Raw genomic sequence first — 11,996 nt, 5'->3', positions numbered from 1 at the left:
TGGGGGCGGAGCCCGCCCCGAAGCCCGCCTGTGGCATCATGGGAATTGTAGTTTTCTGTAGCGCACAGTGGGAGCCAGCTCCTGCTTCTGCTGTCAGTAGTTTGCTTCTGTTTTGTGCTAGTCATTCAGCCAATCTTGGCTCTTTAAAAAGAGGCCTGAAGAGGCGGGAACTAGGCGAGGAAAGATAGTTAAAAAGCGATGGGTGAGGAAGAGAAAAGGTTAACAACTGCTGCGCCTGCGCACACTCAGTGCTGGGGTGGGCGGGGACGGAAAGACGACCCCTAAGAGCCTGTTTTCCCCGGAAGTGCCTCCCCTCCTTCCGAGTCCGCGCGGCCTCCGCCGCCCTACCTCATTCGTGCTCGCCCCTCCCCGTCCGTCTCCGCGTCGTGGTTCCTGGTTGGTGCTTCCTGGTCGCAGCGCGGCAGTGAGTATGTGCGTGTGACGGACCCCGAGCTGCCCGCCGCCCGGGGACCCCTTGCTTCCCCGCCGCCGCCACGGGCGCCGCCACCCGGGCTCCGCCTCAGCCGCTGGGCTGAGGAACCGGCGCGTGCCCCTCGCCGGCCGCCGCGTCCTCCTCTCGGCCCCGCGCGGCTGAGGTGTCCGCGGCTGCCCCGTCCCTCCCAGGCCCGAGGCCGCGGCGTCGGAGGGGGCTCCGGGAGGGGAGGGTGGAGGGTGGAGGGTGGGTCGGGGCGCCCTGGAATCCGGCGACGGCGGCATCTCTGCCTCTTCGACCTGTGCCCCTCAGACTTCGCGGAGAAGCCGCTCGGTTCGTTGGCTCCTCGGCGGCGGGTCCTGGGAAGAACGGACAGTCCCGGGCCAAGTCCGGCCTCTGCTGTCGGAAACTGCGGCTTGGGGACGCGGAAAAAAAAAAGTTTCGGGAACTGTGCCTCGTTCCTCGTGGGTCTGTCTGCCAGGACTACCCGGCTCCTGGCCGCCTGGACTCCCAGCTTTGAGCTGCAGCCGCCGGCGACAGTGGGGATCCTGTGGCTGGGAGTCCGCGGCCCTGGGGACTGGGGTGCCGGGTGGAGGTGGGGGTCCCGGGCGCCGTGAAGCGTGACTCGCTGGGGACTCCTGACAGCCCTGCTCGGCTGGAAGCGCAGAACCTTCGCTAGCTCCCTGATCATCAAGTGGGAGCGTTCATTTGGCTAACTTCCAGACCTCTGGGCAAGCTCTTGGCTTTGGGGTTTTGAAGATGTGGGCGATGACCCACAACGGTAGAAGGGAAACTCAGTGCAGAACATCCGAAGGTGGGGGGATGTGGAGGGTACTAGAATTGCCAGGTGGGACTTGGATGGTAATAGGCTGCATGACAAAAGGGACACTGGGCGAGGGAGAGGTGTCGGAAGTCCTTCCAGATCCGGTTTGTTCTTACTAGAAGCCTTTTGTATCCCGGTGATAGCGGGTGTTTACCTGAATAAATTTAGTGTGATTTTCCTTCTACCTAGATGCTGTGTTCTGTCTTTCCTCTAACAGTTATTTAACGTTTGGATCTTTACCCTAGTCCGCTTTGGTTCAAAGTGACATTCACATTTGAAAATCAGATTTTTAACTCTGGTTAATTGTTTTTCACCTAGTCAAGTGTTTTGTTTTTTTTTTTTTGTAAGTGAAACCAAACTGTGTTCATCAACTTTCCAGTGAAAACAGCACTTAAAGTCAAGCTGTAGCCTGCGTTTAAATTTGCCTGAGATGAATGCGAAGTCATCAAGAAAGAACATCCAGGCTAAAAGTGCTTTGAGAGCAAATAGCATGACGTGTGAAATGACCTGTAGATAGACTGTTGGAGCAAGATTGCCCTTGAATATCATGAAAGTAAATCCTGAAAGCTTTGTCAATGAGCCTGAAGTTTCCCAGTTTGAACGAAAATTCTTTGGTTGAGAGCTGCTCCCTCTTTAGGATGGTGAACACCTTTGTAGTTCTTGTGGGTAGCTGTGTATACTTGCTCAGCCAGTAATTTCTTTGAGAGCTCCCACTGCCCTGATATTTTCAGCACTCCACTTTTTCTGGTCATTGCATTGATGAAGTCTTTTGGGCACCATTTTGGGAAAGTTCTTGGTAAACTGAAAGTATGCTTTCCCTTCCAGCTGAAATACTTTGATAGTTTTAATAGTTGACTGGGAAGTAAAATGTATGTGAGGTGGGTTTACATGCTAGAACACAGCAGTGAAGGAAGTCTTAGAGCTTCTATAGGAAATGGTTTTGGAAATATTATTATCATTATTATTATTCTTTACGATCTTAACACTGGGCTGGGAATGAGGAAGACAGGCCCTAAGTGTTAGCTATGTGCTTGAAGCAGCTAGCTGCAGGCCCCTGGTAGGCTTCCTTGTCTGTACAGTCAGTTTCTCTCTACTAGATCCTTTCTACAATCAGGGCTTTGTGTTGTGGTAGGGACCCTCTGTTGTGTAGTTAAGCATGCATGGGAATTGTTTTACAATGATTAAAACTGAGAAAACCTTGGTTAAGGTGTGTATGTATGTATTGTGTTTATATATATATATATATATACACACAATTTTTGTAATTTTGTCTTTGTCCTCTGAGTATACACTTGTAAAAAAAAAAGTAAATTAAATCCATTTGAATATAATTAAAGTAGTAGCATAAACCAAAACAGCTTCAGGCAAACTTTAACCCTGGCACACATAAACTACATAATAGGTTAGGCTGAGCACAGTCTTCAAGTACAGAAGATACAAAATCCTCTTAAAAGCCATAGGGGCTAAATTGTTAAATTCATTTTTCTACATTTCAGGGAACATGATAAATCCTTAGACCCAAGGAAGTCAGTTTTTATTACGGTTCTGTAGTTTATTTTTGGCATACTTTCACAGGTGTGCCTATGGCTCTATTCTTAATCCTTTTCCTTTGGGATGGTTCCAAGAGCAGTACAAATTTGTAACTGTAATTTAGCTCTTTAATTTTTTTTTCTGTGCTGCACTGGAATTATGTTTTATCTTATGTCCACACTGGATCCTCAGGATGGATCCAGTGAGGATTTTGAAGCAAGCATAATTCTGACTTCTTTTAGAATTAATTTACCTATTAAATAAAATGGAAAGGATTCATCTTTTATTTGACTTTCTCTGAGGCTAACATTTCAATATAAACTGATAAATGCTATGAGCGTTATTATTCAGACAGCCACATTCAACCTGTATGACAATAACAGCAAGCTGAAGGACAGTGCAACAAGAGAACAGACACATTGTATTTTGTAGGGAAAAAAATTCATTGAAAATTGGTTTATTTTTTGGAAAACAGAGCCCAGCATGGATGTTGCACCTTTTTGGCCCATGTTGATTTGACTCTTGGGATCATCTGTATTAAGAAAACTACTATTATAACCTCTCAGCATTTTGTCAGAAAATTTGGAAGCTAAGAAAATGACTATGACAGGAAGCATTTAGGCTGGTGGTTGGGATGCTGGTTGCAGTGCCTGTATCCTGTATTGGCAGAAAGTTTCTGGTTCTGGCTCCTCACTCCAGCTTTGTAGACCTTGAGGGTTATCATCGATGGCTTCTGTACTTAGTTTCCACCCACTTAGGAAATGTGGATTGATTTCCTATCCTTTGTAGGTGTCTGGGGAGTGAACTGGCAATGGGAGCTCACTCTGCCTCTCAAACAAAAAGAGCAAACAAATTTAATTAGATCTGTATAGCTTGAAGTACACTAAAGAGTAGGTAGGGCTGTCCCTGATTAAAGAATAAGCAGAAGCAGCAATAAACAATAAGCAGGCTGTCCCATGTAGATTTTTGGCTACCAATAGGAGACTGAAGACTTTTGAACAGTTGAAGACAAATGAGAAACTCATCCTAAGTCCTTTATGTTAGGTGCATAGTATGTTAGGTGCATAGTATACACTGGTTTGTCAGGACCAAAAAAATAAATGCCTGGTGATATGACTTAATCAGATTGAGCAGGCAGTCAATAAACTGTTACAGAAGTCTTTCTAAACACCAGTTACTTTACTTTTGGGTCTCTCACATGGATGTAGGGACCCAAGGACTCCGTTGACCCTCTGCTGCTTTCCCAGGCCATGAACTGAATTGAAAATGGAGCAGCTAGAACTCCATGGTATGCTAGAACTGTAGGTAGAGGCTTAGGCTACTAAGCCTAGATGCTGGTCTGTAATGTTTTTATGTTTTTTTTTTTTTTTTGGCAAGGTTCAGGGGTCTTCATCTACATCTAATAAATAAACATTACCTTTTGTGAATTTAAGTCATTACTAAAGTAATTTTTTATGACAGTATGTACCTGAAAACAAGAAATGCAGAACGAAAAGGAATGAAAAGGTGAATGTCAAGAATAGTCAGAGCTACCTAAAATTGTTTTGTAGTGTTTAATATTTTGGAGAACAGTTGTTTGATATTTAGTAGTGGATCTCAACTTGTTTTTTCTTTCCAATATGTCTATGAAATATGTTTCCATTAATAACTGAACTCAAGTTATTGGTGGTAATTCTCATTTGAGAAGGATCGGTATGTTTTTAGTAGGACATAAAAAAAGGTAAGAGGAAGGCATTTTAAAAAATGTATTTATTCATTTGAAAGGGAGAGAATTTGGCAGAGTAAGTTCCCATCCCAGTTTCGTTCCCTCAAATGCCTACAGGGGTCGAGGTATAGCATAACTGGGAACTTGATGTACATCTCACATGCGGATGTGAGATCATTGCTTGAACCATCACTTGCCTCCCAGTGTCTGTATTATTGGGAAGCTATAGTCAAGATTTAGAGTCATGAGTATAACCCAGGTACTTCGTTGTGGGACACGCGTGTGCTAACCACTGTCTTAACCGGTAGGCCAAATGCCTGCAAGGAAAAGATATTTTGTTACATCTGAAAAAGCGATGACTTTTGGGACTGCTGTGGCTCACAGGCTAATCTGCCTGTCAGTGCCACAGTCCCGAATGAGTGCTGCTTCATGTCCTGGCTGCTCCACTTCCAATCCACCTTCCTTCTGATGACCTGGGAAAGCAGCGGAGGATAGTCCACAGCCTTGGGCCCCTGCACCCATTTGGGATGCCAAGAAGGTCCTTCCTGGCTTCCAGGTTTGGATAGGTTCAGCTCTTGCTGTTGGGAGTGTGTGAGGAGTGAACCAGTGGATGAAATATCTTTTTCTGTCTCTCTTTTTGCAAAAATGTGTCTTTCAAATACAAATAAGTTTTGTATTTGAGGGGGTAGTGATGACTTCCACCAAGAAATTGGTTGTAAGAGGTGATGCTTTGTGCTAAACAGCTCTGATTTGAGCTTTAAAATACATTGTTGGTCTGACTTTATCTTTTACAGCGTCAGCATTACTACTTTCCAGAATGTTTGGTGGCTATGAATCAATAGAAGCCTACGAAGATGAACTTTATCGTGAAGAGTCATCCAGTGAGCTGAGTGTTGACAGTGAGGTGGAATTTCAGCTGTATAGTCAGGTTCACTATGCCCAAGGCCTTGGTAATGCCGACACGGAGGAAGTACAGAAAGAAAAGGACTCTGGGAATTCTGAATCACTGAGTAACCAACCAGATCAGAAGGATTTAATTGTCCTTTCTGATAGTGAAGTCATTCAGCTATCAGATGGGTCAGAGGTCATTACTTTGTCTGATGAAGACAGTATATATAGATGTAAAAGAAAGAATGTTAGAGGCCAAGCACAAGAAAAGACCTGTGGTTCTCTTCCGGCTCGTGAATTGGCTGGCAAGAAATGCAGGCGGAATACCCAGGCGCCAAACCCTGAAGAGGGGTCAGATGGGATCCAAGAGGTCATGGTGATAGAAGTGAGTTCAAGTGAAGAGGAAGAGAGCCTCATTTCTGAAAGTGATAATGTGGAAAGCTGGATGCTGCTAGGATGTGAAGCGGATGACAAAGATGATGGTATTCTTCTCAACCTTGTGGGATGTGAAAACTCCGTTACTGAAGGTTAGTATCATACTAGCAATTTTTAACAGTAGTATCATGTTTAATAACGAGGGAAGTTTGCTTTTTCTATGTGAAAAACCAGAAGGGTCTGCTGCATGCTCTCTGTAATTCCTCACCCCTTGGTCTTGTGTTTTGGCTTGCTTCTCTCGTAAGACTGTCTTAGCTGTGGGTCTGCTATTGGTGGTATTTGTGATCATTCAGACATACCAAAGTCACTCTGTTGCTTCTGGAAGCAGATTCATAGCTGCTTTCAAGCTGTTTGGCTAGAGCCAGTTCTCCACCTGAAGTCCTAGTTGCTGCTTCTGTCCTGTGATACCACAGGTGAGTACTCTACCTACTTTGAATGTTGCCCCTGTGCTTTTATTTGGCCAACTCTTAGGAATTGCCTGTTTTTAGGAGTGATTTGCTTATTCAGAAGTTAGCCAGGTAGCAGGGATCGGGAATGTTTGGTACATAGAAAATGTGAAATTAGCTCTAATTTTAGGTACTCTGAAGGCATAAGACAGGTAAATGTGAAGAGCTGTAAGTCTGGGGCAGATTGTAGGAGGGAATGCAAATTCTGCAGGCTACATAGTTGAATATTTAAATTTTGATGCTAATCTGTATTGTCTCTAGTCATGCCTTAATGGTTAATTATTAAAAAAGTTTCTTTGTTTTTATTTCCCTCCCTTTTTGCCCGATGCTTAATGTCTTATGGTAGTTTTCTAAATGGTCTTCTTTTCTCTCTGCCCTGCACACTGTTGTTAAACCAGTAGCCTTGAAACGCGTTTTTATTCGTGTTACTTTACTGCTATTCCACAGCCTTCAGCAGTACCCTGTCGTCCTCAGGAAATAGTGATACTGATTATAAATTGTAGATCATGCCTGGATCCCCAGAGATCAACTTTTTTTCCTCTTTTTAAATTTATTTGAGAGGCAGGGAGAGAGAACATTCCCATCCACTGGCTCACTCCAAATGTGGTGGCTTGGGCAGGGCTGGGCTGAAGCCCGGAGCCTGAATACTAGCCAGGTATGTGATGCCAGAGACAGGAAGCTAGTTACTTGAGCCATCACTGCTGCTTCCAGCTGTCTGTGTTGACTGGAGTCTGGATGCAAAGTCTGTAATTGAACCCAGGCACCTGATGTGAGATATGGGCATCTTAACTGCGAGGACACACTCTGCTCAGGTGAACTGTTTCTTAAAGGAGCCAGATAAGAAGCATTTTATGCTTTCAGGACCATAGGATCTCTTAACTATTCAACTCTGCCTTTGTGGGAAAGCAGCAAAAGAAAGGAGTATACCTGTTCTGGTAAAACCTTGTGCTAGTTCAGGCTGTAGTTGAATGATTCTGAGTTATTTGACAGCAAAAGAAAGAAAACAGAGCAGTAGTATTTAGGGCAAAGAGCAGAATCAATTTTTGTCTGAATAGAGAAGCTCTGATCTGGTAGAAGGGAAGAAACTATTGAAGTGCCTAATTAATGGATTGAGGTAGGGAAGGGATCAGGTGTGATGTTATGTTATATATATTTATAACATATACTTATATATTATAACAACTAACATATTTATAAATATATATATGTACATATACACCACTGCCCCAATATGGTTCAGCATATTTTGTCATAGTTCCAGAGCAGTGGTGTAGCAGATGAATGCCTGCAGTGGATCCTGATGCTTTCAAGGTGACAGCCTCCTTAACTTTAGAATAATTTTTTAGAGTAGACGTTTCAGGTGCCTGTGTCCCACATCGATGTGCTTGAGTTTTAGCCCTCACTGTGGCTCCTGGCTCCAGCTACTTGCTGATGCAGACCTTGGCAGGCAGAGGTGTTGGCTCTAGTAATTGGTTTCCTGCCTCCCACATGCTCTGGCTCTGGGAAATGACATTTGGGAAGTGAACCAGCAGCTGGAAATTTCCCTTGCTGTCATCTCTCTGGCGCTCAAATAAATAAGTAGTTTTTAAAAAACCACCCAGTACTTAGTAAAATTGCCACTTAAGATCATAGTTACATTTTTTTTTTTGTATTTGTTAATTGAAAAAATGTGTATTAATGAAAAACTACCGCTCAGTACTCTACTATGTGACTTTCTGTTGTGACTAAAACATTGACAGCACATTTGAAACACGGTAATACATGTATGTGAGAAATTTTCTGCAATGTATGCTGCTGGGTGTCTGTGTAATAACTAATTCTTCTTCCTCTTAGGAGTCTGAAGCTCACAGGTTGGAAAACATTAAAAATAAAAGGGGGGGGTGCCTGCATGATAGTGTAGTGGTTAACATCCTCACCTTGCACGTCCAGGATCCCATATGGTCGCCGATTCTAATCCTGCCAGCCCTGCTTCCCATCCAGCTCCCTGCTTGTGGCCTGGGAAAGCAGTTGAGGACGGCCCATAGCCTTGGGACCTTGCACCCGTGTGGGAGACCTGGAAGACCTCCTGGATCCTGGCTTCGGATTGGCTCACCTCTGGCCTTTGTGGTCACTTGGGGAGTGAACCATCAAAGGGAAGATCTTCCTCTCCGTCTTTCCTCCTCTTTGTAACTCTGCTTTTCAATAAAAATAATTATTTTTTAAAAAAAGAAATAGTAGTCAGTAAAAAATTAAAATAGGATGAACTTGTAATGAACTTACTTTGAAAGATTCCATACATCTTTTCAGTAATACTTGTTAGCTTGGAGCAAAATGACAGAAACCAAGTTATTCAAGGTGAGCTGTAATATAGTAGCTGGTTAAAATAAGTAATTAACCTCTTCTTTTTTAAAATCCCTTCCACTGAGGTCATGTATTATTTCATTAACTGAGTCTGTATATATGATGATCAAATTAGCATCTCTTTTTTTAGCGTTTTTTTTGGGGGGGGTGGGAAGCCAAATTTACAGAGAGATGGAGAGAAAGAAAAATCTTGCATTTGCTGTTTCACTTTCCATGAGACCCAATAGAGCTGAGCCAACCTGAAATTAGGAGTCAGATGCTTCCTCTGGGTTTTCCATGTGGGTGCAGGATCCCAAAGATTTGTGTTCTCTTCTACTGTCTTCTCAGGTCACAAGCAGGGAGTTGGATGGGAAATGGGGCACCCAGGACACACAAACTGGCACCCTTATGAGAACCTGGTGCGTGTAAGGCGAGGATTTGACCTCTAGGCTATCATGCTGGAACCTAGCCATTTTCTTTTCTTTTTTTTTTTTTTTTTAAGATTTATTTTTATTATTTTTCATTGGAAAGGCGGATATACAGAGAGGAGAGACAGAGAGGAAGATCTTCCGTCCGATGATTCACTCTCCAAGTGAGCGCAACGGGCCGATACTATGCCGATCCGAAGCCAGGAGCCTCTTCCGGGTCTCCCACGCGGGTGCAGGGTCCCAAAGCTTTGGGCCGTCCTCGACTGCCTTCCCGGGCCACAGGCAGGGAGCTGGAAGGGAAGCAGGGCTGCTGGGATTAGAACTGGCGCCGATATGGGATCCCGGGCGTGCAAGGCGAGGACTTAACCACTTGTGCCACCGCGCCGGGCCCTACCTAGCTATTTTCTTAAATTCAGGTTCCCCGTGTTATCTTTTTGAATGTTTTCTCAAGTATATGAACTATTTCATAGTTAACATGCTGAAGAGAAAGCTTAGTATTTTTTCTTTGAAGCCAACTCTTAATGTTGGTTTAGAAATCTGTTGAAATGCTGGGAATAGTGAAAATGTATAGGTTGGGAAAAACATGATCTAGGTGTTCAGTGAGGAAGTTGGAACTGTGTTGTGACTGTAAAAAATTATTATGATGAGAAAGTGGAGAGGATGATTTAACTGGACTTCTAGAGGAATAAGAATGATGGTGGATGATGGACATGTTTGGTGGTGTGTTTGGGGTATGGCCATTCTCTTTTTTGTTGAAGGGCTGAGAGCCAGTTGCAAAGGATAATGTTTCATGAGAGAGATTACTAGCACATGGCATCGTTGGCAAAAGATGGATTTTACTGAGAGCAACGAGATGTAAAGGAGTTCCATTTGTTAACATTTTACTGTGTATGTTTTGGATCATGGAAGGAAAAGCAGTGTTAGCCATGTAGTGTGGGGAATCTAAGAAAAAGCATTGATTAAAATAGAGAATGAAGTGAAAAGATGGAAAGATACTTAAAATTGAAGACTTGGAGAGTACTTGGTGGGCCAGGATGCTTTAGCTACATTTTATTTTTGGTATATTATTTTTTATTGATTACATTGCATTATGTGACACTGTCTCATAGGCTCTGGGATTCCCCCAACCTTTCCCCATACCCTCTTCCCATGGTGGATTCCTCCACCTTGTTGTAGTATTACAGTTCAGGTTCAGTTAAGATTCTTTCATTGCAGGCATAGAGTCTAGCATCTTATTTTCCAGATACAGTGGTTTCTTGGGGAGACCATCTTTGGTCTGAAAGCAGAGCTGGCAGAATGTCATCCCGATCAATTAAAAGCCACGACATAACATCAACATCAATTTACAACATTATGAAATTAATTGACATGGCATTGAGTAACCAATATGTTAAAAAATGCAAGTTCTAAACCGCATCCTCTGACTACTTCATTGACATTTCAATTTTGGTTTATACACAGAACTGGCTGCCATACACCTTAAAATGGCTATAGTTTACTGTTCAGCTGTCTTGTGACTATTTTCATTTTAGCATTCAGCAGTTTATAGTGTTGAAGTATAATTTTGCTGAACTTGGCAGATTTTGGGATAGTCTTAACTGGCTTATAACTCTAACAAGGCTTATGTCAACAATTGAGGTGCAGAACAGTTTTAGAAGGGGTGTGCAGAGAAATCTTTAACACCTTAGTGAGGAGTAATTAATCTTTGTGTCCTAGCTAGTAAGGTATGTGTGAGTCCATACTGACCATTTCTTGTCTGGTCCCAAGCTTTCCTTGTTGTTCTCTATCTATTCCAATTTGTGTGTGTGCGTGCGTGCATGTGTTTGGGGATGGGGGGCTTCGGAGCAACCCTGATGGTCATTGCAAGATAGGGTGGGGATCCAAAGTTGGAACTAAGTGAGGACCAGAGAAAAGCTCTCTTCCTGGTCCTGAAGGAAGCTTACTGTTCCGATGACCTTGGATCCTGCAAGGAAGGGTTTGGGCTTTTTCCATCCCCTGTGGTAGATCCAGACGGGGGTGGATGGCCTCAGAGTTCTTGGCCTCCGAAGGCATTCCGGTTCCCTGTGGTCTGCTTGGCAGTTGGGATTTAGTCCTTGGTGCCCATACTGATAGTCCTTGGTGAGGATCTGGGAGTCCCCAGGGTTGGAATACAAGCCTTCTCCTGTCTACCTGCTCCACCCTGGGATTCCCCGCTACTTTGTGCATATGACCTCCTGTTAAGAGGTTGTCAGGATCGCTCTTGATTCCACCTGTATATCTTTGTAGTTTTACTGTTGTCTAATGTTGATTTGAGTCTGTTGTCCATAAGTTACCTGTTATGTTCCTGAAGACGTTATGTTCACGTCTTCCTCTCACATTCTAAGGAGATGGAAGATTTCTCTGCTCTCCCTCGCCATTTCCGAGTAGCATAGGGTCTTAAAAGTATATTAGGTTTTACAATTCTTTGATGTAGATCATAAGCAGTCTGACTCATATCGATTGTTGGTTCATTGGTACTTCACAATATCTTATTGCATTAGATACAGGCTGTTTGGGGTTGAAATAATATTACTGTTTTTCTGATTGACATCATTTCATAACAGCTACATCAATAACAACAACAACAACAGCAAAAATATCAACAACAAATTATATCACCCTGACAAAATAATGTACCACTGAGTGACCAAAACATGTGTGACAAAAAGGAAAACAGAAGTCTCTTGGGAAAAATGATGCCATTGTATACTTCATGAGCACGTGATGAATTCTACTAGAGAAAAGAGATTATTTGGAAGGAACCAAACTGAAGTAAAAACATCAAAACACATGGGATACAGCCAAAAAAGCAAACAAACGATTGAAAAAACAGTTTAGATTGGACTGTTGGAGTTACACTTTCCATGTTGGCTTCCTTCTATGAGAGAGAATATATGGTATTTGTTCTTTTGTGATTGACTCTTTTCACTGAGCATGATGGTTTCTAGTCGGGACCACCTGGTTGTAAATA

At 43.3% G+C, this 11,996-nt stretch overlaps 1 protein-coding gene across 2 annotated transcripts in view; it reads left to right on the top strand.

Annotated features, from left to right (window-relative positions):
* Positions 1 to 341: 341 nt before the first annotated feature.
* Positions 342 to 11,996, top strand: part of ZCCHC7 (zinc finger CCHC-type containing 7) — a 220,129-nt gene continuing 208,474 nt past the window's right edge. Inside the window, exons 1-2 of one of the 2 annotated variants that reach the window (XM_040962891.1) lie at positions 342 to 424; positions 5,286 to 5,906. In XM_040962891.1, coding sequence (XP_040818825.1) covers positions 5,309 to 5,906 — 598 coding nt within the window. In that variant the 5' untranslated portion in view covers positions 342 to 424; positions 5,286 to 5,308. Of the gene's footprint in view, positions 425 to 5,154; positions 5,907 to 11,996 lie in introns of those variants that run through there. The other variant, XM_040962892.1, reaches the window with a different exon arrangement.

This window comes from Ochotona curzoniae, unplaced genomic scaffold, assembly GCF_017591425.1.
Source record: "Ochotona curzoniae isolate NIBS_2020 unplaced genomic scaffold, NIBS_Ocur_1.0 scaffold_3208, whole genome shotgun sequence".
NCBI classification, from domain to species: domain Eukaryota; kingdom Metazoa; phylum Chordata; class Mammalia; order Lagomorpha; family Ochotonidae; genus Ochotona; species Ochotona curzoniae.
This window is presented reverse-complemented; position numbering and strand designations above follow the sequence as displayed.